Raw genomic sequence first — 26159 nt, 5'->3', positions numbered from 1 at the left:
ACTAAGAGTAAGAAATCCCTAGTTGTACAAACCTCCCAGCAACCTGGCACTTAGACTTACAAACCATATAAACCATACTCTCCCAGAACATATCCACTAACTACTCCCAGAAATTCAGCATGTTGTACTACTGGCACGTCACGGAACACTGATGCAATCACATCTCGGACGTAAGGATACATACCACAACCTAATCTAACCCATCTTAAACTAGCCTACCCCAACCTAGCCAAACCTTATATACACTAATTTCAACACACACTAATTATACAATCAGTAATTTCAAAGCATTACATGATAAAAGAGTGCTCAGAAGATGGGACACCATGAGCATAGCTCTCATCCTGTAACTACTCTTGGATAATTACACTTAGGTAATTACACTAATCCCACATTACTTAACGTAATCTAATCTATGTGAGGAGCCTATGCCACGCTTTCTAACTTCAGAATTGCTTTTAACTAAATGGATGGCAAAATACTAAAGAAATTGTTCACAACTTTTATTAGGCCAAAGCTAGAATTACAGCGGTTGTGTGGTGCCCATATCTTAAGCACATCAACAAACTGGAAAAGGTGCAAAGACATGCTACTAAGTGGCTCCCGGAATGAAAGGGCAAGAGCTACGAAGAGAGGTTAGAGGCATTAAATATTCCAAAACTAGAAGACAGAAGAAAAAGAGGTGATATGATCACTACATACAAAATAGTAACAGGAATTGATAAAATCAATAGGGAAGATTTCCTGTGACCTGGAACTTCAAGAACAAGAGGTCACAGATTTAAACTAACAAAACAAAGATGCCGAAGAAATATAAGAAAATTCACTTTCGCAAACAGAGTGGTAGATGGCTGGAACAAGTTAGGTGAGAAGGTGGTGGAGGCCAAAACCGTCAATAGTTTCGAATCGTTATATGACAAAGAGTTCTGGGTAGACGGGACACCATGAGCGTAGCTCTCATCCTGTAACTACACTTAGGTAATTACACTTAGGTAATTATCACCATCAACACATCAACCTCACACAAATAGATAACCTCAGTAACTTCCAACCTCAGCCAAATTATGAACATTGATGTGCCACTGTGAGCGACACATCTTTCAACATTACCACACTTCCAGTCATCGAGAGGAAAAGCCTTCATGCAAACTGCACGTATCGCAGGGAAAGAGAGGTGGTGCTGGTGCCGATACCCTGCAGACCTGTAGAACTCCTAGTAGATAGTATCATATTTTCATATGATAGCTTCAGGGAAAGGGTCAGAGGGGGGGGGGGTGGGCTCCTCCCAGAAAATTTGAGGTGCATGTTTGTGTTTGAAGAAAGTCTAATTGTTAATTTTGGATGGTACTGCAGTGAGCGATATTGATTATCGCCATCCAATGGCAGGATTTATTGGATCCAAAGGCCTGTTTTGAAAGTCATAGAACTTGGTCAAATATTACATGATTTGGATACATTTTTCTAGGCACCTGGACTTTGGTTGCTTATCACATACTAGGTTACATATTTTTGTGAAGTGACTGCTACCATTTATTGCAGTCAAATTGTTAAATATATGCCTCATATACAATTAATTTCATGCATAATGAACTCACTTATAGTAAGGGCTGACTAAAACTACTTAGGAATACAATTTAAATATTGAAAACCACCATGTATCTAAAGATGATAATTTGAACACACAAAAGTTACCAGGAAACTGCGATGACTGGTTCAGTCTTCTCATTACAAAGTTTGTGCACGGAAGGCTGAAAACAAACAATTTACGTACATTCTTCATCATTCTTCTGTAAAGCGAGAGGTAACTGCTCTAAATTTTCCATGATCTAAGCAATAATGGCTAAGGAAAAATAAATAAATAATTAGCATGTTGGATGAACTTAAAAATACAATGTGAACTTGCACAGCAATATGATCCTATGCTCTTTTATGCTTGGAAAAATAAGAATTTGAGTGTAGAGGGAATGTGCCTTAGTAAGCAAGCCTCTCAGTCACTCCCATAGGCAATATTTCTCCATGGGTATAGCACAAAAACTACCAAGTAAATGAGATCTTCTTGCCCTCAAAGCAATGGAAGTCTTTTCAAATCTTCCTCACCATTGGGCCATATGTGAGGGGCATGGGAGGATTCTTAATTCAGCCTGGAATGACCTCCTGAAGGTTCATTTGCAAACATTTATAATCTTTCTTGCAGCAATAATTTGGATCAAAGAGACCAAGTAGTGCTATGCTAATTTTCTATTGCTATTTTGCTATTGCTATGCTAGTTTTTCATCTGGCAACTAAACCCATCCAACCACTCAGTGACAGCAAGAGTACAATACGCTGATGCACAGGGAGAGACTCGCCACACTTTACTCCCACCTCATCTGAAAAAACCAGCGTTGAATGTAATGAAATGCCATTTTCTGGGTGAGACCCAGAGGCTTCCCAGAGCTATTCGAATTGATATAAATGTATTGTATTAGGCCCTGGAAAATGAAGCACGCAGGTGGGACACCATCAACAAAGCCACCTGTTCATAATACAAATGGTGATAGACCCGCGTCAGAAAGACTAGACGCAAGGACTGGAGGAGAAGACTGAAGGAGAAGATCAAACCAGCTACATAACGTACTGGCCCAATCTGCTGAAAGAGGCAAAGATGTGGGAAGACCCCTGGCTACTGACACCAAGCAAGCAGCGCCTGAAACCAAGGCTGGGCTGACCACCAAGGAGCCAACATGACTACTCTCCCTTGATAAGTCCCCAAAAAGCTAGCACTTGGAGCAACAGCAGAACCAGGGAAAAGAGGTACAGGTAACCACACCTCAACCAGTCCTGCCTGAAGGCATCGACCCAGACTGCCTCGCAGTCGGGGAAGAGCGCCACATATACCGGAAGACGCCTTGACCACGCCGGCATGAAGAGGTCCACCTCTGGGAGCCTGTACATCCGGCAGAGCCAACTGAACGAGTCAGCATCAACCATCCATTCCGTGGGACAGGGGAATGAACTGAACGATCCACCAGGATTGTGGATACCCTGAACGTGAACAGCCAGGAGAGCCAAACCCAGAGAACTCAGCAGATGAGTCACCCAAAGCGACCAGCCCCAAGAGTCAAGGACTCCATTGAACCCCCTGCAGTTCAGGCAATGAACCTCTGAGGAGCAATCCGAATGGAGCCGGATCGTCGATCCGTGGGTGACCCAAACTCTCCGGAGGGACATCCACACAGCTGCAAACTCCCGCACCGTGCTGTGGACCTGATGCAAGGACAGACCCTGCCTCCCCTGGCCAGCCTGGTGAGCACTGATCACAAAGCCCCAGCCAAGAGACAACGCATCCCTGAACATATCGAGCGAGGGCTCGGGTAGGCACCAAGACATTGAACCCAAAAAAACCTGAAGAGGAAGCTGGCGATGCAGCAGCTGATGCAAGGCACCTGGAGGTTGAAACCAGCAATCACGAGAGAGGCGAAAGGAACGTCCCCGAAGGAACCAGAACAGCTGACAAAGCCAAACCCGGCCCGGCAAGCAGACCAACACTGTAAAAGTTCAGATTCTCAAACAAACGCTAGAGCAACCTCCTCGTGACCTGGGAGCCCTCCAAAAACAATTGAAGGCAGGACCGCAGTCACAGCAGGGCCTCCAGAGGGAGAGACAAGGAAGCGGTCTGAGAGTCCCACACAAGACTGAACCTGAGAGGGAACCAGATCGGATTTCCTCCAGTTCACCAGAAACCCGAACCCGGTGAGTTCGAAAAGAACCAATTGCCTTGCAAGCAGACATGCTGACTGGCTGGGAGCCCATACCAGCCAGTCATCGAAAAAGGTTAGGACCCGAACCCCTAAGAGATGCAGATGGGCCACCATGGCCTGGGTAAGGTGTGTAAACATGCGAGGTGCCAAATTCAAGCCGAATGGAAGGCAATGAAAGCAGGAAGCCTGATACCCCCACAACAAGACCGACCAAGTCCCTGAACCCCGGATGAATCGGGACGTGCAAATATGCGTTCCGGAGGTCCAGGGACACCCCCAAAGCACCCGGCTCCAAAAGAAACCAAACCCAAGACAAAGTAGTCATCCGAAAGGAAGGGAAATAGACCCAGGGGTTCAGACAAGACAAGTCCCAAATGAACCACAGGTCTGCGCAGTCCCATTTTGGAACCAGAAACAGGCAGGAAACCAACCTGGGGGATGAGGACATTTCGACCATTCCCAAGCGAACCCACTCCAAGAGGCCTGCATGCCCTGAACCCCCCAAACCCCCCGAAGGAGAAGGGGCTACCAAACGCCACTGCAGGCTGCAAAAAACAACCCGAAAACCCACAAATGGTGGGACCAGGCGTGAGCAAATAGCACAGGCCTCCCCCCCTACCCCATTGCCTTGTCAATGGGACAAGCCATGAAAGGGCCAACGCCCCTTATAAGAAGCCGACTTACGAGCAGAGCAATCACCACGCCAACCAGTTGTCGGCGGTTCCAAAGGCTGCACCGGCTCCGAAACTGGCACCAGGAGCCTACCACAATGAGAGGAACCTCGAGCTCTGGCATAACCTCTCCGGGAAGACCCCCCCACGGGCCCTTCGGAGAACCAAGAAGTCCGACATGGGACAACAACTAGAAGAGGCCACCTGTAGATACTGCAAACTACATCACATCACCACAGACTCTGCAAACAGGAAAGGACAAAACGGTATAAAGAACCTAAGAGTTAGGGCCCAAGTGTATTCCAAGGATTGAGCGACCACCGCCTGCCAGCATGCAAGACGAGAAGCAAAGAACAGACACACCACCTCCCTCCCGCAGGATTGGCACAAACAGCTTCAACAGAGCAGCTGACACCCGCACCGCCGATCCCAGCGCACCAGACCCAGGATCAGCCCCAAGCACCTCCACATCCTTCTCAAGCCAGTCCAAAGACAGCTTGAGAAGGGAAAAGAAACACAAGATTGAAGCCAAATGGCCATGGGCACACAAGTCCTCAGCAACCAGGGCAGCCAAAAGTGAGGGAACCTGCACATGAAGTTGTACCAGGCCAACATCCAGAGGAAGGGCAGGGGTGAACAAACACTCACCGAGGCACTCAAACTCGACCCCCAAGTAAACCTGAACAACCATAAGGGTCTCTCACCACTCAAGCGTGCGGGACTGACAGAACATATTCCATGCCCCCAACGAAAAGATAGGATAGTCTGCCAACTAAGACACCTCCGGAACCTCGTAACGCACCCAGTAAGGAAAAGGAAATCCGAATTTGAAAGAGGCATAATCCAGATCATGCAGGACGTAAATCACAATGGCCTCCAACACCTAATGAGGCGGGATGCGGGAGGTCGAAAACCTCTGGAAGGGAGGAACTGAAGTACACAAGGGAACCCGGAACCGAACCCGGCGAGGGGTTGATGCCATATCAAATTTGTACAAGGATATGGGATAAGAAAACTACACTTCCTGCAGAAACAAGCCCCACTCAGAGGGTAGCAAAATCCAAGCGGGGTCAAATGGGGCCCAATGTCCCCCAAGTCAGCCCCTCCCCAACCCCAGGAACCTCTGCATCAGGACCTGGGGCTGAGCCATCCTCCAAACCCCCTCTCTTCAAAAGAAAAGGCAGAAACTGCCAGAAAACCTGGAACAAAGGGGGGGCCCACCAGTCAGACCCAAAAGCACCAGCTGGAGGAACAGGTTCGAATGCCTCAGTTGCCACACCGGATGGGCATCCCCTGAAACTGCGCAAGTCTCACCACCAGCTAAACCCTGCCTCAACTCTGAAACCCTCAGATGCTTCAGAGCCGGAAGCAGGGGATGACAGGACAAACACCAGAAGAGAAAGGACAAGGGGGCGCAGACGGAACCAAAGTTGAGCCGACTAATACCCCTAAGTCTGGGTTCCTGGCAGCCTCGGGGTATCTGGGTGGGTAACCAACCTAGCATGCTGCAGCACTCTATAACACGCAAGCAACACCGAAGCTGCCTTCATCCTTATATCACAATCAGTGGACTGGGTGAAGCGGAACACATGCATGGAACACCACTCGGAAGACTCTGGGTCGAAGATGTCACTGACCCAACAAGCAGCAAGATGGAGGCAGAACAGGTAATCATCACCCTGAGACAAGGAGACAGATCACCTACAAACTTGCATGAAGCGACATGGGACCCAGGGGGACGCATCCATGGGACCACGGAGCCCCAGTGGGGTTTTCCAGGGTCCTTAGAAGTTCTGCTAAGGGAAGCCCAGGAAAGGTACTGCTAACCAGCATCCAAAACTACCAAGAAAACTGCTAAAACTGAACACCCCGTGATGTGTACACACACACACAGGGACCTAGCGGAGGACCACCAAGAACACAATAAGAGAAGGGTCAATACACTAAGTGCAAACCCTCCACCAGGCAGAAAAAAAAAACGCACGAGTACAACATCACAGGTGCTTTTAAATACATGGATGGCGAAATACTAAAGAAATTGTTCACGACTTTTGTTAGGCCAAAGCTAGAATATGCAACAGTTGTGTGGTGCCCATATCTTAAGAAGCACATCAACAAACTGGAAAAGGTGCAAAGACATGCTACCAAGTGGCTTCCAGAACTAAAGAGCAAGAACTACGAGGAGAGAGTTTGAGGCAATAAATATGCCCAAACTGGAAGACAGAAGAAAAAGAGGTGATATGATCACTACATACAAAATAGTAACAGGAATTTATAAAATTGATAGGGAAGATTTCTTGAGACCTGGAACTTCAAGAACAAGAGGTCATAGATTTAAACTAGCTAAACAAAGATATCGAAGAAATATAAGAAAATTCACTTTCGCAAACAGAGTGGTAGATGGTTGGAACAAGTTAGGTGAGAAGGTGGGAGGCCAAGACCGTCAGTAGTTTCAAAGCATTATATGACAAAGAGTGCTGGGAAGACGGGACACCACGAGCATAGCTCTCATCCTGTAACTACACTTAGGTAATTACACTTAGGTAATTACACACACACACGCACACATAAGTGTACACATGTACATGTATATATATGTACACACATATACACATAAAAAGAAAAGAAAATTAAATAAAGAAAAGAAAAATACAAGCCTCCGACCAGTGGGCAGAGAGCACCACGCCGGCCAGGCGAAGAAGGAACAAAGAAAGCACAAAACTGCATCAAAAGGCCCACCTCAACAACAGAACCCAAGGCCCCGGCACGACCACGACACGTGCCAAGACCCAAAAAGATCAGCCTGCAAGCCAGGAAGACCCTGGAACCCCAGAAGGCAGAACTGGGTCACACACAAGGAAACAAATCCCCCTGAACCCACAAAGGGGGCCCCAAGAGAAAGAAACCTCCGGAACGAAACCAAAGAACCCAAAGGAACCTGGAATCAAACCTAGGGGAGCCCAAACTACCACATTTGCTGGTGGAAATACATCGCAGAAAGGCAAAGCACAGCCTCTAGACAGAACCCCCAGGGAAACGGCCAAAACAGACCGAAAACCAAGGGACAAGGTGTGGGAGCAAGCATAAACAGACAGGGACACTGAGCCCAAACCCTAGGGCCCAGACCCAAAACAGACAGAAAACGGAAAAACCGGTATAAAAACCAACACCCAAGCGTTCGCAGAGGAACAGAAGACAGGCAGAAAACACCAGAAAAGCAAAGAAACGACAACCAGAGAATAAAATCCCTGAAAGAGGTGAAAAACGCACCCCAAGACGCTAGCTTGCACATCCAGGTGCATGTAAACAATCCGCAGCGCCGCCCTGGTGGTCACGCCGGGAAACCGGCAGAAGAAAGTGGCCACCAGAAACAGGGGACCGTGACCAACGCAATAGATATGAAAACACGCCAGCAAATGTGGGAAGCAAGCAGACTAGATGGATGAAAAACTCCGCCCAGCAGCAGAAAACCCAAGCAGGGGCAATCAGCCCCAGAACTGCTAGCAGGCATCCCCCACAGCCCCAGGAATCCAGAACAGAGGCCCCAAGGCAGAGCCGTCCTCCACGCCCTCTGCTCTTAAAGAAGAGTCCAGGGAAAAGGCAGCAAGAAAGGGCTGCTGGTAAGACCCAGAAGCCTTGGCCTCTGCTGGTCCGTTTTACCTTTCGGTTTTTCGGCCGCCTGTTGGGCTCTTGGGTATTCTGTTCTCCCTTGTTACCGGCAGGTAACAAGGGAAGGACCCCTCTGGAAAGCAGCTGTCTCATTCTTCACCAGAAAAGATGGAGAAGGCTGCAAACGTACAAACCTACCCCCAGGACCAAAAGAGCAGAAACCCCTTTGTCGGAGGAGAGCATGAAGTTCCCCTACCCGACCCCCAGAGGCCAATGCCAACAAAAACAGGGTCTTGGAAAAACAATCTTGGACTGAAGGGGCCACCACAAACATAGGAAAGATAAGAGAGCACCCTGTCCAAGGACCAGAACGGCTCAGGCGGCACATAAGCAAGCTGGAGTTGAAACATAGCACAAGAAAGCTTACAGAACAGAGCGGATGTGACATCCACCCCGAACGCAAGCTGAAGCAGCTCTGCCAGCGCCACACAATACGAAGCGACAGTATCAGGCATCAATGATGGTCCTGAAAAAGTCAAGAAAGGGAAAGACAACTCGATCCGAAATGAGAAGACAACTTACGAAGAGCAAGTAAATGGTGAAAAGAATGCCAAGAAACTTCATACTGTTGCCAAGACAAAGCTCTCAGGTGGGACACCATCAACGAAGCCACCTGATCTCCATAGAAATGGTGATACACCCGCGTCAAAAAGACCAGATGCAAAGAGCAGAGGAGAAGGTCGAACCAGCCCTGTACCAGACCGGTCAGACCTGCTGAAAGAGGCAGAGCCACGGGAAACGCCCCGGGTTTGGACACCAAGCAAACAGCGCCAGAAACCAAGGGTGGGCCGGCCACCAAGAGGCCACAAGGACTACTCTCCCGTGGAAGGTCTCCAATCAAGCCAGAACCCAAAACAACAGCTGGACCAGGGGAAAAAGGTACAGGTAACCCCACCTCGACCAGTCCTGCTGAAAGGCAGCCACTGTGAACGCCTCGCAGTCGGGGAAGGGTGTCACATAGACTGGGAGATGCCGAGACAATGCCAACGCAAAGAGGTCCACGTCTGGGAGTTCGTATGTCTGGCAGATCCAACAAAATGAGTCGTCGTCGATCGTCCATTCTGTGGACAGGGGAATAAAGCGAGACAGGCCATCCGACAGGATGTTGGACACTCCCCGGATATGAACCGCATGGAGAGCCAAATCCAGAGAATCCAGCAGACGAACCACTCTACGGGACCAACCCCAAAGAGGCAAGGACCGAAGAGAACCCCTACGGTTCAGGCAATGAACCACCGGAGAACAGTCTGAATGGAGCCAGATAGTTGAACCCAGAGCGACCTGAACCCTCCGAAGTGCAAACCAGATTGCCACGAACTCGTGAACCATGCTGTGAGCCCAACAGAAGGACGGACCCCACTATCCCTGGCTGGCTTAATGAGCACTGGTCACAAAGCCCCAACCGAGAGATGACACGTCCATGAACATATCAAGCGAAGGCTCGGTAAGACACCAAGGCACCGAACCCAGAAAACCCCGAAGAGGAAGTCGGTGATGCAGCAACCAACACAAGGCCCTTGGAGGACAAACCCAACGACTGCGAAAGAGGCGGAAGGGGCATTCCCGAAGGAACCAAAACAGACGCCGAAGCCAAACACTACCTGGCAGGTAGACCACCACAGCGAAAGTCAGACCAACCAACTGCACAACTGCTCCAGCAACCACCGAGTAACCCGGGACCCCCTCAGAAACAGCTGAGGGTGGGGCCGCAGCTGCAGCAACACCTCTGGAGGGAGAGACAAGGAAGCGGTCCGAGAATCCCAAACAAGACCCAGCCAGGTTTGAATCTGGGACGAAACCAGATGGGACTTCCTCCATTTCACCAGGAACCCAAACCTGACGAGCTGGGAAAGAACCATATCCCTGGCAAGCAGACAAGCCGATGGACTGGGAGCCCACACCACCAGTCGTCGAGGTAGGCCAAAACCCAAATCCCTAGCAGACGCAGACGGGTCACCACAACCCGGGTAAGACGCATGAAAACGTGAGGTGCCAGATTCAAGCCAAAATTCAGTGCTCCGGCACTGATGAGGTACTCCTGGCCACCACACACCACAACAAGACAGCAGAGAACGCCACACAAAGCACTGCCCAGAAATTTGAGGCCAGAGAAGCATCTGTCCCGGTTGATACTAGCTTACGAACTGGAGTGCTAGACAGCCAGCACGGTGAGGTCCGGGGGCCCCCCTCCCCCTCTCGGGGAGGGGAGGGCTGCGCGGACAAACGGCATGGCAGTAAAGTGTGATGTTTGCTTGTTTCCGTGGGATTGTAGGGGGTTTCTACCTCTCTGTTCATTTTTTTGTTTTAGTTTCTTACCATGTGGGGTTTGTTTTGTTATGCCTGACTTTCTGGGTGCCTAACCCCAGTCAATGGCAAATATGGAAAATCCCCAACCCACAGGGGGGTTTTCCAGGGCCACTGCTCCCTGAAACCTCTCTGAAGGGGCCAGGTTCCGGTTCTGGTCCCTGGTAGGTCTGAACTCCACAGCTAATGTCCCGGTCTAATATAAAGTACATTAGCCCGATAAGCTCCAGGGAGTCATAAGGCTCCCCACAGAAAATTTCTTTGTAAATTGTTTAAATCCCTTTCCTGAACATGTACTAGTAAAAATGTAAAAAAATAACTTTGGCTGTGGCAACATGGAGATGTGATGTGACGTCACCAATGAGTGTTTGCCCGTGCAGGAAGCTCCCAGAGGCGGTCGCATGGGCAATTCAAGACTCGCAAGTTGCCACAAATATCTTTTTATTAATTTTTTAATGCATTTTCAATCCTTTCTTCTTACTTTTTTTTATCGTATCTGATGCCCACTTATGTCTCTTACAATATGTACACAGTAGAACATTCATAATGTTCCAAGGAACTGTGAAACGTGTCAACAATGTGTCCACAAAATTTTTTTATCGCCATATTATTTTGTTCAATATTTAATTTATTTACACTATGTACATTCTCATACACTATTTACACAGTCATACACTGTATTACACACAATACTTCGGAAGTGAGTAATAATCAAAGAAGCAGTACATGGTACACAGCGCAACTTTGCACTCGATGCACCAGGTATACACACACAGATTTCCGCTTCCTGTTTCTTCGTTCTGTGTGCTTGCAATCATTGCACTCACGTATACTTTTGGCTTTAGTTCCTGTAGGTGGTATTTAGCCAAGCTTGTGAAGTGTAAGGTAGTCATGAAAAGATCTAGGAAAAGATCAATGACAAAATTCTGTCCTGGTACAAAGTACAGTAATCACAAAATTTTTGTCTGATATCGCTGAACGCTTTTTGTACTTTACAAAGTCAATAATTTTTATCAACATTTGCAATGTTTTCAAAGTCTAGACACTGTAGAAATATCAGGAAACTGTCTCATGACATGTACTTGTTGAACACTAGGCTTGGAACAGTGCAAAATTTGTTCAAATAATCCTGTATTACGTGTTTTATGGAATGTTTCATAAGCAGACACAGAGCTAAGGACACATACAATTCAGCCACAGTTGTGTCCTTCCATCGTGTCATACGTGAAGCAGATAATAAGCCCCCAGTAATAAGCTGCAGTTGCAATGAATACTTGTTGGTTTTTTCAACAAGATGTTGCATGAATGGCTCTCAAAATAAGCTATAAAATATTCACTTTCACTCATATCTTTACCTGTATATGGAAAAGTGGATGCAACACCAACACCAGTATCATCAAATTGTGGTTTGTGTGGTACAAAATTATCACAGTCCTCCCTCGTGAATTCATCCGTGCTCCTTGTACTGGCACCACCAGCATGGTTGCCGTTAACACACTGTTCATCTATGCTACTTGTGTCAGAAGCAGCATCACTGAACCCAGAAAACGATTCATCTATAGTATCACTTTATTACAAAATTGGAGATGACACAGGTGGTGATAATAATGGTGAAGTCGATGGCCCAGGAGGCCGCAACATTCCTGGCGCTCACCCTCTACCGGTTACGCTCTCTGTATTGTCCTCATCCATGCTGTATCACTTTTATCTGACACTTGTGTCAGGGCTTTAGTGTATTTTGCTTAATCAATATCACTACCTTTATGTTCTTCAAACAATAAGGTCTGAATTTCACCATCAGAGAGTGATCTTTAACATCGTGTCCAACAGAAGATTGGAAGCCAGAGGTGCATGCACCACCCATGGTTGCTCACTTAGTACTGAGCTAACCCATAGCCCAGGGGCATGGTAGGAATTTTTTTTAAGATGGCTGCATCTCACTGGAAGTCTCAATCGTCCATCTCGTACCCAACCTACCGTGTTCGGGATTTGAATCTTACGATATCCTAACATCGCTTTAAAGTTGGGTGGGGCACCGCCATAGCCCGTGTTTTGTTGGGTAGCGCAGTGCAGTGGTTAAATAACAATTACTGTACAGTATATCCAAAACTCTAAATTTTCATATCAGTCATTACAATATATAGTATTATACACCAAAACACCAAAACTACATTGGTTTAATAACTAATAATAGTAAAACAATTATCTCACAAATTGAATTTCTACACTTTTAAAGTAAAAAATTAAGCAGTGAATGTAACACCACCATTTTTTTGGTGGTTCCCTCAGTAGCTACTTGTGCATAACCTCAGAGAATTACTGGTAGGGCCTTCTCAGAAAAGCAACGCATTATCTAATACTCACAACTTCCTAATGCCAGACTCGCCCCTCTTCCAGGGAGCATCATCGGGTTCGTAGGGCAGTGGGCCTTGCACCGGGGGCTCCTCCTCCTCGTCATCCTCTGCTGCATCTCTGAAATGCCACAAAGTTATGTGTTACTCCATCACTATTTTCACTGTTACTGATTGAACCAAATCACATGTTACTCATAATAGTATGATTTACCACAGCACATGAGTATTAGGAAAATAAAAGGTAAACCATACTCACTTGTTACACTGTAAATGGACATGTAAATGGACATTAGTCATAAACATTTTTGTTTACTACTAATATCCATTTACAGCAATAAAGATTTCCTAAATACAATACTGTATACAGAATAATAAGACTGGAAAATCAATAATTAAGTGTTTCATTTGAATTCCATTGTTTCTTCTCAAATATGTGCTGTGTCTGGTGAAATTATCACCTGGGCTTCTTCAAAGGCATATCTCAATATCCAATCTTCTATCCTTTGCATATTTCCAATTTTGTTCATTACCTGCTTGTCAAGTATACTAACAAATCAGGTAAAGTAAATCAGGTAACACTAGATGAAAACCTTCATATCTTTGAAGAGTCATTGATACAGTTAATATACTGGGTAGCCACTACCATAATAATAATAATATACTAATTGGTCATAAACATTATCATATATTATTTGCCTACAACAATTACAGTATACTGTATGAGCTCGGTTATCCAAAGTTCGCTAAACCAAATACAGTACAGTGGTACCTTGGTGTATGACTGCTCTAGAGTACGAATTTTTTGGTGTACGAAGTCATATTAATGGTAAAATTTGAATTGGTGTACGACGGTTTACTTGGAAGACGACATCAGTTGATACGCGAATAGGTCGAACGAGCACGTGGTGCTGGGGGCGCAGTGCTCTCAGTTTGTTTACCAGTGTATCCCGAGTAGTGACGACAGCAACTTCGCTTGAATTCTATGTGAAGAATTTAATTTTTTTTTTAACATAAAAGATCTTATTATATATCATGCCATGAGTCCCAAGAAAGTCAGTGGTAAAGTTAAACCTAAGAAAATAGGTGTGACAATGATGATAGAGGAAAAAGATGAGATCATTCATAGTGAGACAATGTGATGTCTCACTACAGACAAGTGTTAAAACATAGGGGAAAAACGAGTGTATAGATAAATTCTTAGTAAGACAAGCAAGCAGTGAGCCACAATCAGATCCTAGTGGTATGCCTGCAAAATATAGAAAAAAGAGTCCCCAGAAATGTCATTACTGCTGTTATAATGGAAGGGGACTCCCTTCCAAACACTAACACCTCTCCTTCCCTGCCCCCTCCTCACCGTCTTCCATATGCCAACAAGAGTCTTCATTAAAGGTAAGAAATACATACATAATTGTAGTCCAAAATGACTTATTTGGTATAAAATGTATTTTTTAAGTTAATATTTTTGGGGTGTGGAATGGATCAATTCAATTTACATTATTTCTTATGGGAAATTTCGTTTTGGTGTACAAATGTTTGGTGTGCGACGCGTCTCACAGAACAGATTAGGATCATTAACGAAGGTACCCCAGTATTTGGGTTATCTGGCCAAAATAAGATTCAGATAGTTTCCTGCCACACTTTACCATATCCAAACAGAAATTCAGATAACTGGAGAGTTGGCCAAATAATGCAGACTGGCACAGAGTCTAAGTCAAATTCAGGGAATTTTCTGGCAAAATTTTGCCATGTCTGAATAGAAAAATCAGATAATTGGTGATTACCATAGGTTACATAAATTTTCAAGAACTACAGATTTCAAGACCTACACTATCACACAAGAGGACAATCTACAAGATAAGCTGAAGTTTCTCTTTTAAATTATATGTTTGATTTGTAGTGTGTGTTGAAATAAGAATTATGGTGGTTGTTGTACAAAAAATTGTGAATATGGTTATTTTTTGGACTTCCCTTGTAAGAATTATGCTTATTCAAATGTCTGGCTTATCCAGCAGGGGGGTACTTCCAATATTATTTGGACAAGTGTGTTTAGACAGTGTACTGGATGGCAACAGCCAATATAAAATACTGGCTGACCACAATCATTATAATATACTGGGTGGCCATAGCCATTAACCCTCAATGTGTAGCTATGGAAAAATGGTCATACCTGCCTTTGCACAAAAAATTTAAAAATTAAATTTTTTTCACATAGAATTATTAACCCTTAAATTGCGCAACACTTCATATGATGTGTTGAGTAAGTGATGAAAAGTGCGCACTACTTCATATGACATTTTGGAGTACAGCGCAAGATTTAAACGGCTCACGGCTACACAGGGTTCACATCAGCTTCCTCAGGGCTCTTGTAAACAGATGCATTTAAAAGAAAAAAATTGTGGGCAACATTCCCGGGTGTGAGAGCCTCAGTACTGAGTGAGCCACCAAGGCTGGCACACACAGCATGAGCTCACAGCACTGCTGTTCAGCTTGTGACCACAGCATCGCCTAAGATATGAAAAAATATACAGTGGAACCTCAGTTCTCGTATGCTCCTGTTCTCGTATTTTTCGGTTCTCGTACTCAATTTCTTCAAAAAATTAGATTCGGTACTCATTGTTTGCCTCGGTTCTCGGAGTTTGTTTACACATGTACGGGTCCACAGAGCACATGGTTCTGTTCTGCTGGACGAGGGGCAGGACGAGGCACGCATAGTCTTTACTGTGCATGCCTCTCACAGTAAAATAAAGAATAAATATATATTAATATTAATTATTAATATATTATTATTAATTATTATTAATTATTATTATTATTAATTATTATTAATATTATTAATTATTAATATATTATTATTAATTATTATTAATTATTATTATTATTATTATTATTATTATTAATTATTAATATTATATTAATTATTAATATATTATTATTAATTATTATTATTATTAATAATTGTTAATATTACATTATTAAAAATATTATTAATATTAATATTAAATACTAATAAATAAATAAAATAAAATAAAGAATTCCAGAGAACAACAAAGAGCACATAGAGGTGTCTAGAGACGAAGTAGGAAAAACCCAGCGTTGAATGTAATGAAACGCCATTTTCTGGGCGAGACCCGGAGGCTCCCCAGAGCTATTCAGGCTGATATGCTAATGTCAGACTTTGGCATCAGTCATGTGTATGGAGTTCTAGGCCTACCGGGGACCACGACCAGAACCTAGCCCCCCTCAGAGAGGCATGGGGAACACTGGCCTATAGAAGCCCCTGTGAGGTTGGAAGCATTCTATGTCTGCCATCGACCGGGTCAGGCACCCAGAAAGGTAAGCATCCCAAAACAAACCCCTATTCTGGTGAAAATATTGCTACCAAAAGCCGAAGAAGGGGATAGAACTCCCCCCACCCCAAAAAAAAAAAAAAAAAAAAAAAAAAAAAACGAGCAAACTAGTGTGACGTCACCTATTGCTGTGGCGCCTTCTGTGCAGCTGGGGGAAGGGTGAGCCCCAGACCCAGTGTGCTGGTGATCCACACCCCAGTTCTGAGGCTGGATGTCAAAACACATCCAGCCTCATCCAAAACACGTATGGTCGCCTCGGGGTGTCCAAACGTCTGGCAAAACCAACGGAAGGAGTCAGCATCAACCGTGGAGAGGGGAACAAAACAAGACAGGCCGTCGGCCAAGACGTTGGACACTCCCCACACATGAACTGCCAGGAAAGTCAAACCCTGAGAATTAAGCAGACGAGTCACCCGAAGCAACCAGCGCTAAAGAACCAAGGACCACATCGAACCCCTCCCCCCCCAATTCAGACAATGAACCACCAAGGACCAGTCCAAATGGAGCCAGAATGTCAACCTGTGGGTGACCTGAAGCCCTCGAAGAGCAAACCACACCGCCGCGAATTCCCGTAGCATGCTGTGGGCTCAATGAAAAGACGGACCCCTCCATCTCTGGCCGGCTGGGTGAGCACTGGTCACAAAACCCCAACTGAGAGACGACGCATCCGTGAACACATCGAACGAGGGCTTGGGTAGGCGCCAAGGCACCGAACCCCAAAAAACCCGAAAAGGAAGCCGGTGACGCAGCAACCGATGCAAGGCCTTCGAACCCAGCAATCAAGAGAGAGGCGGAAGGGACGTCTCTGAAGGAACCAGAACAGCCGACGAAGCCAAACCCGACCTGGCGGGTATATCAGCATTGCAAAGTTCAGGCTCTCACACGGACCCTCGAGCAACCGCTGGGTGACCCGGTAGCCTCCAGAAACAGGTGCATGCGGGACCGCAGCTGCAGGAGAGACTCCGGAGTAAGAGACAAGGAAGTGGTCCGCCACTACATCCCGCAAGATCGGCGCGAAAAGCTTCAGCAAGGCAGCCAAAAAGCGAGCCGCCAACGCCAAGGCGCCAGAACCAGAAACAGCCCTAAGCGCCCTTACATCCTCCGTGAGCCAGTCTGAAGACAGCTTGTGGAGGGAAAAGAAACACAAGACCGAAGCCAAAAGACCCCGGGCGCCCAAGTCCTCAGCCACCAGCGCCGCCGAAAGGGAGGGAACCTGCACATGGAGCTGAATAACACCAACATCTCGAGGAATGGCAGGAGCAAACAAACACTCATTGAGGTGCTTTAGGTAACCCCCCCAGGAAAACCTGCAGCATCGTTGAAGCCTCCTGCCACTCAAGCATGCGGGAACGGCAGAAGAAGTGCCAGGCCTCCAAGGTAAAGACAGGACAGTCCACCAGCCAGGACGACTCCGGAACCTCATAACAGAGCCAGAAAGGGAACGAAGTCCCAAACCTGAAAGCTGAGGGCTCCATTGCCGAGGCATAATCCGGGTCACGCAGGAGGTTTGCCGCAAGGGCCGCCCGCACCACAGGTGCGGGCGGCCCTTGGTGAGTTGGTGAGTGTTGGTGACAACACTCACCAACTCACCAACTTCAACACTCACCAACTTCTCTGACACTCACCAACACCCTTGGGTGTTGGTGAGTGTCAGAGAAGGAAAAGTGATAACATTCTGTCAGTTCGGTGGAAAGACAAAAGAGAGGTGAACTTGTTGACAACAATTCATGATGGAACAATGGTGAACAGTGGGACAGTGAACCATAAAACAAAGGCACCACTGTATAAGCCAGACTGTGTTTTAGACTATAATATCAACATGTGGTTGATTGATAAATCAGACATGATGATTGGAACTGCAGAGTGTGTGCGGAAAACATGTAGGTGGACGAAAAAAGTGTTCTTCCATCTTGTGGACATGAGCATGCTGAACTGTTTCAACATGTACCTTGTGAGAACTGGACGTAAGCCCACTTTCCGTGCCTTTGTATTTGATGCCACAATACAGTTATTAGGAAAGTTTGCAAAAGATGTCCCAGGGATTCAGCGGTTCATCATAAATCCACTGTTGCAGCATGCTGGTACTCCACGGCTCGCTCACACTGAAGCCTTCCTAGCACACAGACTCAAGTATTTGCCACTAGTTGGGAAGCGTGCAATAGCCCAACGTGATTGCTTGGTGTGTAAAACAACGACACGTAGAGATCAGAAATGAAAGCTTGTGCAAACATGGTGTGAAACGTATGGTATCCCATTATGTGCTGTTGACTGCTTCAATGACTACCAGAGTCTAGAAAACTTCCAAGTGTGCTTCAAAGTGTGTATAGCGTGTGCGTGTGTGTGTAAATATCTAAATTCTAAGTACAATAGAATTTTTATTTTATTTTTCCCGTGATCAGTGAACACAACTTAACAGATTAGCAAAAAAAAAAAAAAAATTTTTTTTTTTTTCAAAATGACATGCGCCTGTGGGGAACAAAGGATATTATACCCCTAGCATGTTAAGGATTAATGAACTAGTGACGAACCACGCTGGTTCCTAGATATATATGAATTTCTAGAAATAACCCCCCAATGTTGATATTTGAGGCTTTAACTTTAACCCTTTAACTGCGCGGCCTATAAATAGACACCCCCCCAGTGCGCAAGAAATAAATTCTTGCGAAAAAATTCTTTTTAGTTCTGAAAGTGTCAAAAACCCCTCCCTGTATATGGGTATAGCAACGGAATTTCAAAATTGTATTTACTTTGGCTGCTATGGGGTCCGTAAGGTGGCGTGTGATGTCATCATTCCCCGTGCGCCCTTGACGTAAGCTCCCGGGACCGGCGGGGTGCGCGAGTTGCCGCAAATATATTTTTGTTAATTTTTTGCGCACAGTTCCATATACATTTTATTTGTTTTTATTCGCTAATCCTATGTATAATGAACACGTACACTATATTATGGCAGTAAAACATCGTACTGTCCAAGGACACTGTTACGTGCATGACACTTGTGTACACATATCTTGCACATATTTACCATGTATCATGCTAATTTATGTATATATGCAATCTATTTACAGACTATACACTGTCACACACTATATACATTCACCATCAACACACTTAGAACACCGCGAGTGTGAGCAGCCACACCCAGCCAGCCCTCCCTCACTTCGCCAACATTGCCCCTCCCATCATCCAGTTATTCACACCAATGTTTCATGTTTATTTATGTATATTTACAACATATGTACTGTTCTTGTTTTTATTCACTATATACAGACACACTATATATAAGTATCTACATTCATGTTTACCATAACGAACCACTAAGTTGGTTCGTTGGTTGCCACTGAATGGCAGTGGCAACCCGCCACTGGCTGCCACTCCCTCCCTCACCTCACCAGACTTGCCACCATTCTCCTCCCACCATACTGTTTTTGCTTTATATACAGATGTTATATATAAGTATTTACATGTTTTGTTCACCATAACTGTACATCTAAGCTTGTATGGTGAGTAAAGGCACAAAGACGTAGCTACTCACACAGTCAGCTGGTGACTGCCGCCCTCAAGGCCAGGCGCGCTAATATTTCTCCTCCAACAATACCGTTTGTGGTGTTATTACGCTATATACACACATTATATACTAGTATCTACCTGTTTTATTAACCATACTTGTACAAGTAAACTGGTATGGTGCCAAAAGACCATCGTGGTCACCAGTAAACAACATGATAAGTCGTGCAGACGATGCTATTGCCCTCACCAAAATGGCAGCTCCCAACCTACTCCTCTTGCTGTTTATACCCTCTATACACACGTTATATATAAGTATCTACATTTGTGTTCACCATAGCGAACCACTAAGCTGGTATGGTGAGTGCAGTCAATAAAAGGTGACCACACACAGTCAGAAGACAATGCCACTACCCTCCCTCCCACAGCATTACTCCTCCCTCCATGGAGCACAGCGCTAAATATCACCACAATCCTGCTATTATCAGAACCAAGGTCAGTTTTATCACAGTCAGGGGTCTTCTGTAATAATATCATCGCTACATAATAGCATGAACAAGTATATTATGGCATTTTTAGGCGATGCTGTGAGCTCATGCTGCGTGTGTCAGGCTTGGTAGCTCACTCAATACTGAGGCCCCTAACACCCAGGAATTTGGCCCACGATTTTTTTTTTAAATGGCATCTGTTTACAAGAGCCCTGATAAAGGTGTGGTGAACCCCGTGTATCCGCGGGCCGTTTAAATCTTGCGTAGTACTCCAAAGCATCATATGATGTGATGCGCAATTTACTGCAAGTCGGTCAAAGCATCATATGATGCGATGCGCAATTTAAGGGTTAAAGCAAGCAGGGGATGGTTTGAAAAATTTAGAAAAAAAGTGGTATTCATAGTGTTGTGAGGTATGTGGAAGCTACCAGCTCAGACAAACCAGTGACAAAGATTTATTGAAGTTTTTGTAGAAAGTGAGAGAGATACCTACATCAACAAGTGTTTAACCCCTTAACTACGTTGCCTCCAAATATGACACCCCCGCAGTGCGCAGGAAATAAATTCTCTGGAAAAAATTCTTTTTTTCTTTTTAAAGTGTCAGAAACCCTTCCCTCAGTATGGGTATGTAAAAAAAATCGAAATTGTACTTACTTTGGCTGCTATGGGGTCCGTAAGTTGGGGCGTGACATCATTCCCTGTTCGCCCATGACGTATGCTTCCGGGGCCAGTAGGGCGCTCGGGGCGGGGCGTGCGAGTTGTCGCGAATATATTTTCATTCATTTTTCTTGCACAGTTCCAAATACATTTTATTTGTTTTTACGTGCTAATCCTATGTATAGTGAACACGTACACTATATTATGACAGTAAAACATCCGTACTGTCCGAAGACACTGTGTTACGTGCATGATACTTGTGTACACATATGCAGCACATATTTACTATGTATCATGCTAATTTATGTATATATACAATCTATTTACAGACTATACACTGTCACACACTATATAAATTCACCATCAACACACTTAGAACACCTCAAGTGACAGCAGCCACACCCAGCCAGTCTCCTTCACTCCAACATCTTACTCGCCAACATTGCTCCTCCCACCATACTGTTATAGTTCTTATTACACATGTTCTATATAACTATCTACATGTTTTATTTACCAGAACTATGCAAGTAAGCTGGTATTGTGTCCAAACAGTGCAGTGGCCACCATACACTACATGAAAAATCACACAGCCGACAGCAGACGACGCTACGATTACGTCACCTCCCTCACCAAAATAGCTCCTCTCAACATTCTCCTGTTGCTGTTCTTACACTATATACACACACACACTATATATACCCATGTACATATGTGTTGCCCATAGCAAACCACTAAGCTAGTGTGGTGAGCAAAACAAGAGTGGCAGCCACACACACACAATGAGGCTACCTCAATTCTCGCCCTCCCTCCCTCACCAAAATTCCTCCTTCCACAATACTACGCACAACGCTAATTATAACCACAATTCTGCTATTATCACAATCCTGGTCACTAATTCCTGTAAATGAATAATTGACCACACGTTTATTTTGAAAAGGAACCTAAGAAATCATTTGAAGATTCCTAGATGGACGAAATAATACCGTGGTGCTGTGGCTAGCGCTGTGAACATCGTGAACAGCATTGAATCACTGATATTTGAACATTGTACCCAGTCATTATCACACTCAGGCTCTTCTATAACACTATCATGGCTAAATAATACAAGTTATATATATATTTTGACATTATTAGGCGATGCTGTGGTCACACGCTGAACAGCAGTGCTGTGCGCTCATGCAGCGAGCGCCAGCCTTGGTTGCTCACACACTACTGAGGCTCCCACACCTGGGAATGTGGACCACGATTTTTTTTAAAGATGGCGTCTGTTTACAAGAGCCCTGAGGAAGCTGATGTGAACCCCATGTAGCCGCGGGAGTTTTGAATGTAACATGAAAAATACAAATACCCGGAGGCACGTTGCGCAAACCAGACGTGAGCCTGCAGGCGCGTTGCGCAGTTTAAGGGTTAATTGTGATGAGACAAAACTATTCTGGAAAAGATTGCCTAAGAGGACATACATTTTCCAGGAGAAGTCATTGCCTGGACACAAGCCTATGAAAGATAGGTTTACTCTTGTGCTGTGTGGTAATGGGAGTTGAAATTTGAAAATTAAACCCTTGCTTGTGTATCATTCTGAAAATTCAAGAGTTTTCAAAAAATATAATGTGCAGAAGAGCCAAATGTGTGTGATGTGGAGGGCTAATAGTAAGGCATGGGTGACTAGGCTATTTTTTATAAAGTGGGTGAATGATGTGGTTTGCCCTTCCATTCAAAAATATCTGCAGGAGGAAAGTTTGCCACTCAAGGCCCTGCTTCTCCTCGACAATGCTCCTGCTCATCCTCCAGGCTTGTAAGATGCACTGTTGGACAAATTTAATTTTGTTACAATAAAGTTCCTTCCTCAAAACATCACTTCTCTAATTCAGCCTATGGACCAGAAAATTATATCCAATTTTAAGAAACTCTATGAAAGAGCACTTTCCCGGAAATGTTTCCGGAAAAAAGACGATTGAGGGTCTACTGCACAATTTTAAATGCCCTGCGAAGGATAGGGGCAGCTATAGTCCAGCCACAACCGATAGTTAACAGATGCCACCTAGAAAGAAAAATCGTGGACAACATTCCCGGGTGTGAGAGCCTCAGTACTGAGTGAGCCACCAAGGCTGGCACATGCAGCATGAGCTCACAGCACTGCTGTTCAGCTTGTAACCACAGCATCGCCTAAAAATGTCAAAATATATATGTACATGCTATTATTTAGCGATAATAGTATTACAAAAGACCCCTGACTGTGATAAAAATGACCAGGATTCTGATAATAGCAGGATTGTGGTGATAATTAGTGGTGTAGTAGGAGGAGTAATCTTGGTGGGGAGGGAGATAGCATTGTCTGGTAACTCTGTGTGACCACCTTTTACTGTCTGGACTCACTATACCAGCTTAGTGGTTCACTGTGGTGAACATAAATGTGGATATGTATATATAACATGTGTATATAGTCTAATAACTGCAAAAGGAGTATGTTGGGAGCAGCCATTTTGGCGAGGAAGGCGCCGTCGTCTGCATGACATGTCATGTTATGTACTGGTGGCCACTATGGTCTTTGGGCACCATACCAGCTTATTTGTACAGTTATGGTGAATAAAACATGTAAATACCTATATATAATGTGTGTATATAGTGTAATAACACTACAAACAGTATTGTTGGAGGAGAAATATTAGTGCGTCTGGCCTTGAAGCAGTGAGGGCAGCAGCCACCAGCTGACTGTGTGTGTAGCTATGTCTCTTATTGCCCAAACTACCATAGAAGCATAAAAAGTCTGTGTATAGTGAACAAAAGCAAAAACAGTATGATGGGAGGAGAATGTTGGCAAGTGAGGAGGTGAGGAAGGGAGGGCAGCCAGTGGCTGACTGGCTGGTGTGTGACGGCCACTCTTTGTTGCTTTTTGACTCATAGTACCAACTTAGTGGTTCATTATGGTGATCAAAACATGTATATACTTATAGTGCATATAGTGTAATAACAGCAAAACTATTTGTTTATTGTTTTATGAACATAAAAATTGAATCACTAATATGTGCACCATAATTTTGAGTACAGCAGTGGTTCACACATTTTATTATGTAAATATATCACAATACTGTAACCCCGCGATTATCCGGGATTCGAACATCCGAAAAACGCCCTTATATGGCCAAAATCGTGAACGGATAAAGTTATCACAATATCCGGCCAAAATAGCCACAGGGACCGGATTAAAGCAGGTTTTCTGCAGAAATTACACTATCCGGTCAGTCCCCCAGATAATCGTGCCTTTGTCCGTATATGAAAACATGAGGCAGGCCATACGGTATTAATCCCGTCTGCCCGAGACTCGAGGCGCATGGTGTAGGTGGGGGTGGGGTGGGTGGGTGGTGTTGGGAGGGTGGGAGGGGTGCGTCAGGAGGGACTACCTGGGTACAGGAATTACCATTAATTTTAGAACAATTAATCATAGCCAAAAACAAATAAAATAACTACTAGTAATTATGTAATAACAAATAAATAAGTTTCCTAAAAGCATTGTGCACAGGCTGAAGTTTCCTTAAAAAATATTGTGAATTTTTTTCCTCCTGGCGGCCTACGTAACGCTATGGCTGCCCCAAGTGGACCTGTCCAACACTGGTCAACCCATGTGCGTCCGTCCCTCGTGTTATACACAGTGCTGCGCCATTAGTGAAATATTTTTTTAAATAACTTTTTTATTTTCATAGTAACTTTGAACATTTTTGGCCAAGACTATGTCTGGTAGCAGCATCAATCGTTCTGGAGGTGTTAAGAGGAAGAAAGTTGTCCTAACAATTAAAGACAAGTCACAGTTATACGCCTCAACCAGTGCGGCCTCACAGTGTTGCGCCATTAGTGAAATATTTTTTTAAATAACTTTCTTAATTTTCATAGTAATTTTGAACATTTTTGGTCAAGAATATGTCTGGTAGCAGCATCAATCGTTCTGGAAGTGTTAAGAGGAAGAAGATTGTCCTAGCAATTAAAGACAAGTTACGTGTTGTTCAAACAGTAAGGCGTCACAGGCAGCCAAGCGCCTTCAACAAGTGAGGCGCCACAGGCAAGCCAAGCTCCTTCAACAAGTGAGGCATTATAGGCAAGCCAAGCGCTTTCAACAAGTGAGGCGCCACAGGCAAGCTAAGCGCTTTCAACAAGTGAGGCGCAAGCAAGCGCCTTTAACAAGTGAAGCGTCACAGGCAAGCCAAGCGCCTTCAACAAGTGAGGGCATGCAAGCGCTTCAACAAGTGAGGTGCAAGCAAGCACCTTCAACAAGTGAGGCCTCACAGGCAACCCAAATGCCCTCAACCAGTGAGGCTTCAGCAGCTGGCAGTCAAAACTAACTTAGCTTAATGAACTGTACAGTAATTTTAAGTGTTAATTTTAGTGTTGTGTTAGTATAGGTTACGTAAATTGTTAAGAATTTTTAACTTCAAGATGTGTGGCATCAATCAAGAAGACGAACACCAACAAGGTAAGTTGAGGTTTCTAGTTGAATATTTAATAATTGTATGTGGCAAGGCAATTCAAATTATGTTGTTTGTAGTATAAAAATAGTTGGAAATGGTCACTTTTGGACTCGTAGGTGAAAAAGTACCATTATCCGAAAAATGTGATAATCCGGCTGGGGGTCCTTCCCATATAGTCCGGATGATCGAGTGGAGACAGTACACACTATTGAATAATATTACTGCAAAAAAAACAGCGTTGAATGTAATGAAACGCCATTTTCTGGGTGAGCCCCGGAGGCTCCCTGGAGCTTATCGGGCTAATGTATGTTATATTAGACCGGGACATTAGCTAAGGAGTTCAGACTTACCAGGGAACAATGCCAGAACCTGGCCCATTCAGAGAGGTTTCAGGGAGCAATGGCCCTGGAAAACCCCCTTGTGGTTGGCGTTTTCCTTATCTGCCATTGACCGGGGTTAAGCACCCAGAAAGGTAGGCATAACAAAACAAACCCCACATGGTAAAAACTAAAACAAAAAAATGAACAGAGAGGTAGAAACTCCCTACAATCCCAAGGAAACAAGCAAACATCACACTTTACTGCCACGCCGATCGTCCACACAGCCCTCCCTGCCCCGAGAGGGGAAGGGGAGAGCCCCGGACCTTGCTGTGCCGGCTGCCTAGCATCAGTTCGGAAGCTAAGCTTCAACCAACGCGAAAAAACCGCCAACCGTTGGGAGGGAGGGTTGTCAGGGAACCTCTGGGGCTCACCCAGAAAAAGGCGTTTCATTACATTCAATGGTTTTCTGTGGGGAGCCCCTACGGCTCCCTGGAGCTTCATACTCAAGGAGAAGAAGAAGAAAGGGCTGACCCGGAAGGCGGCCGCCACAAACTCCGCAACGCGAAGCCGAGACAACAGGCTGCAACCTGTAACCCAAGGCAACAAGAACGCACAGGAGCAGACACACGAATAAAGAAAGGGCGGCCA

General features: G+C 45.0%; 1 protein-coding gene across 2 annotated transcripts in view; it reads right to left on the bottom strand.

Annotated features, from left to right (window-relative positions):
- Nucleotides 1-26159, bottom strand: part of Rilpl (Rab interacting lysosomal protein like) — a 291487-nt gene that overhangs the window by 14649 nt on the left and 250679 nt on the right. For both annotated transcript variants that reach the window (XM_045754758.2, XM_045754759.2), the window contains one exon: nucleotides 12749-12856. In XM_045754758.2, coding sequence (XP_045610714.1) covers nucleotides 12749-12856 — 108 coding nt within the window. The remainder of the gene's footprint in view (nucleotides 1-12748; nucleotides 12857-26159) is intronic.

This window comes from Procambarus clarkii, chromosome 37 (assembly GCF_040958095.1).
Source record: "Procambarus clarkii isolate CNS0578487 chromosome 37, FALCON_Pclarkii_2.0, whole genome shotgun sequence".
In the NCBI taxonomy this organism is placed as follows: Eukaryota; Metazoa; Arthropoda; class Malacostraca; order Decapoda; family Cambaridae; genus Procambarus; species Procambarus clarkii.
Note: the sequence above shows the minus strand (reverse complement) of the source record. Positions and strands in the feature narration are given on the sequence as shown.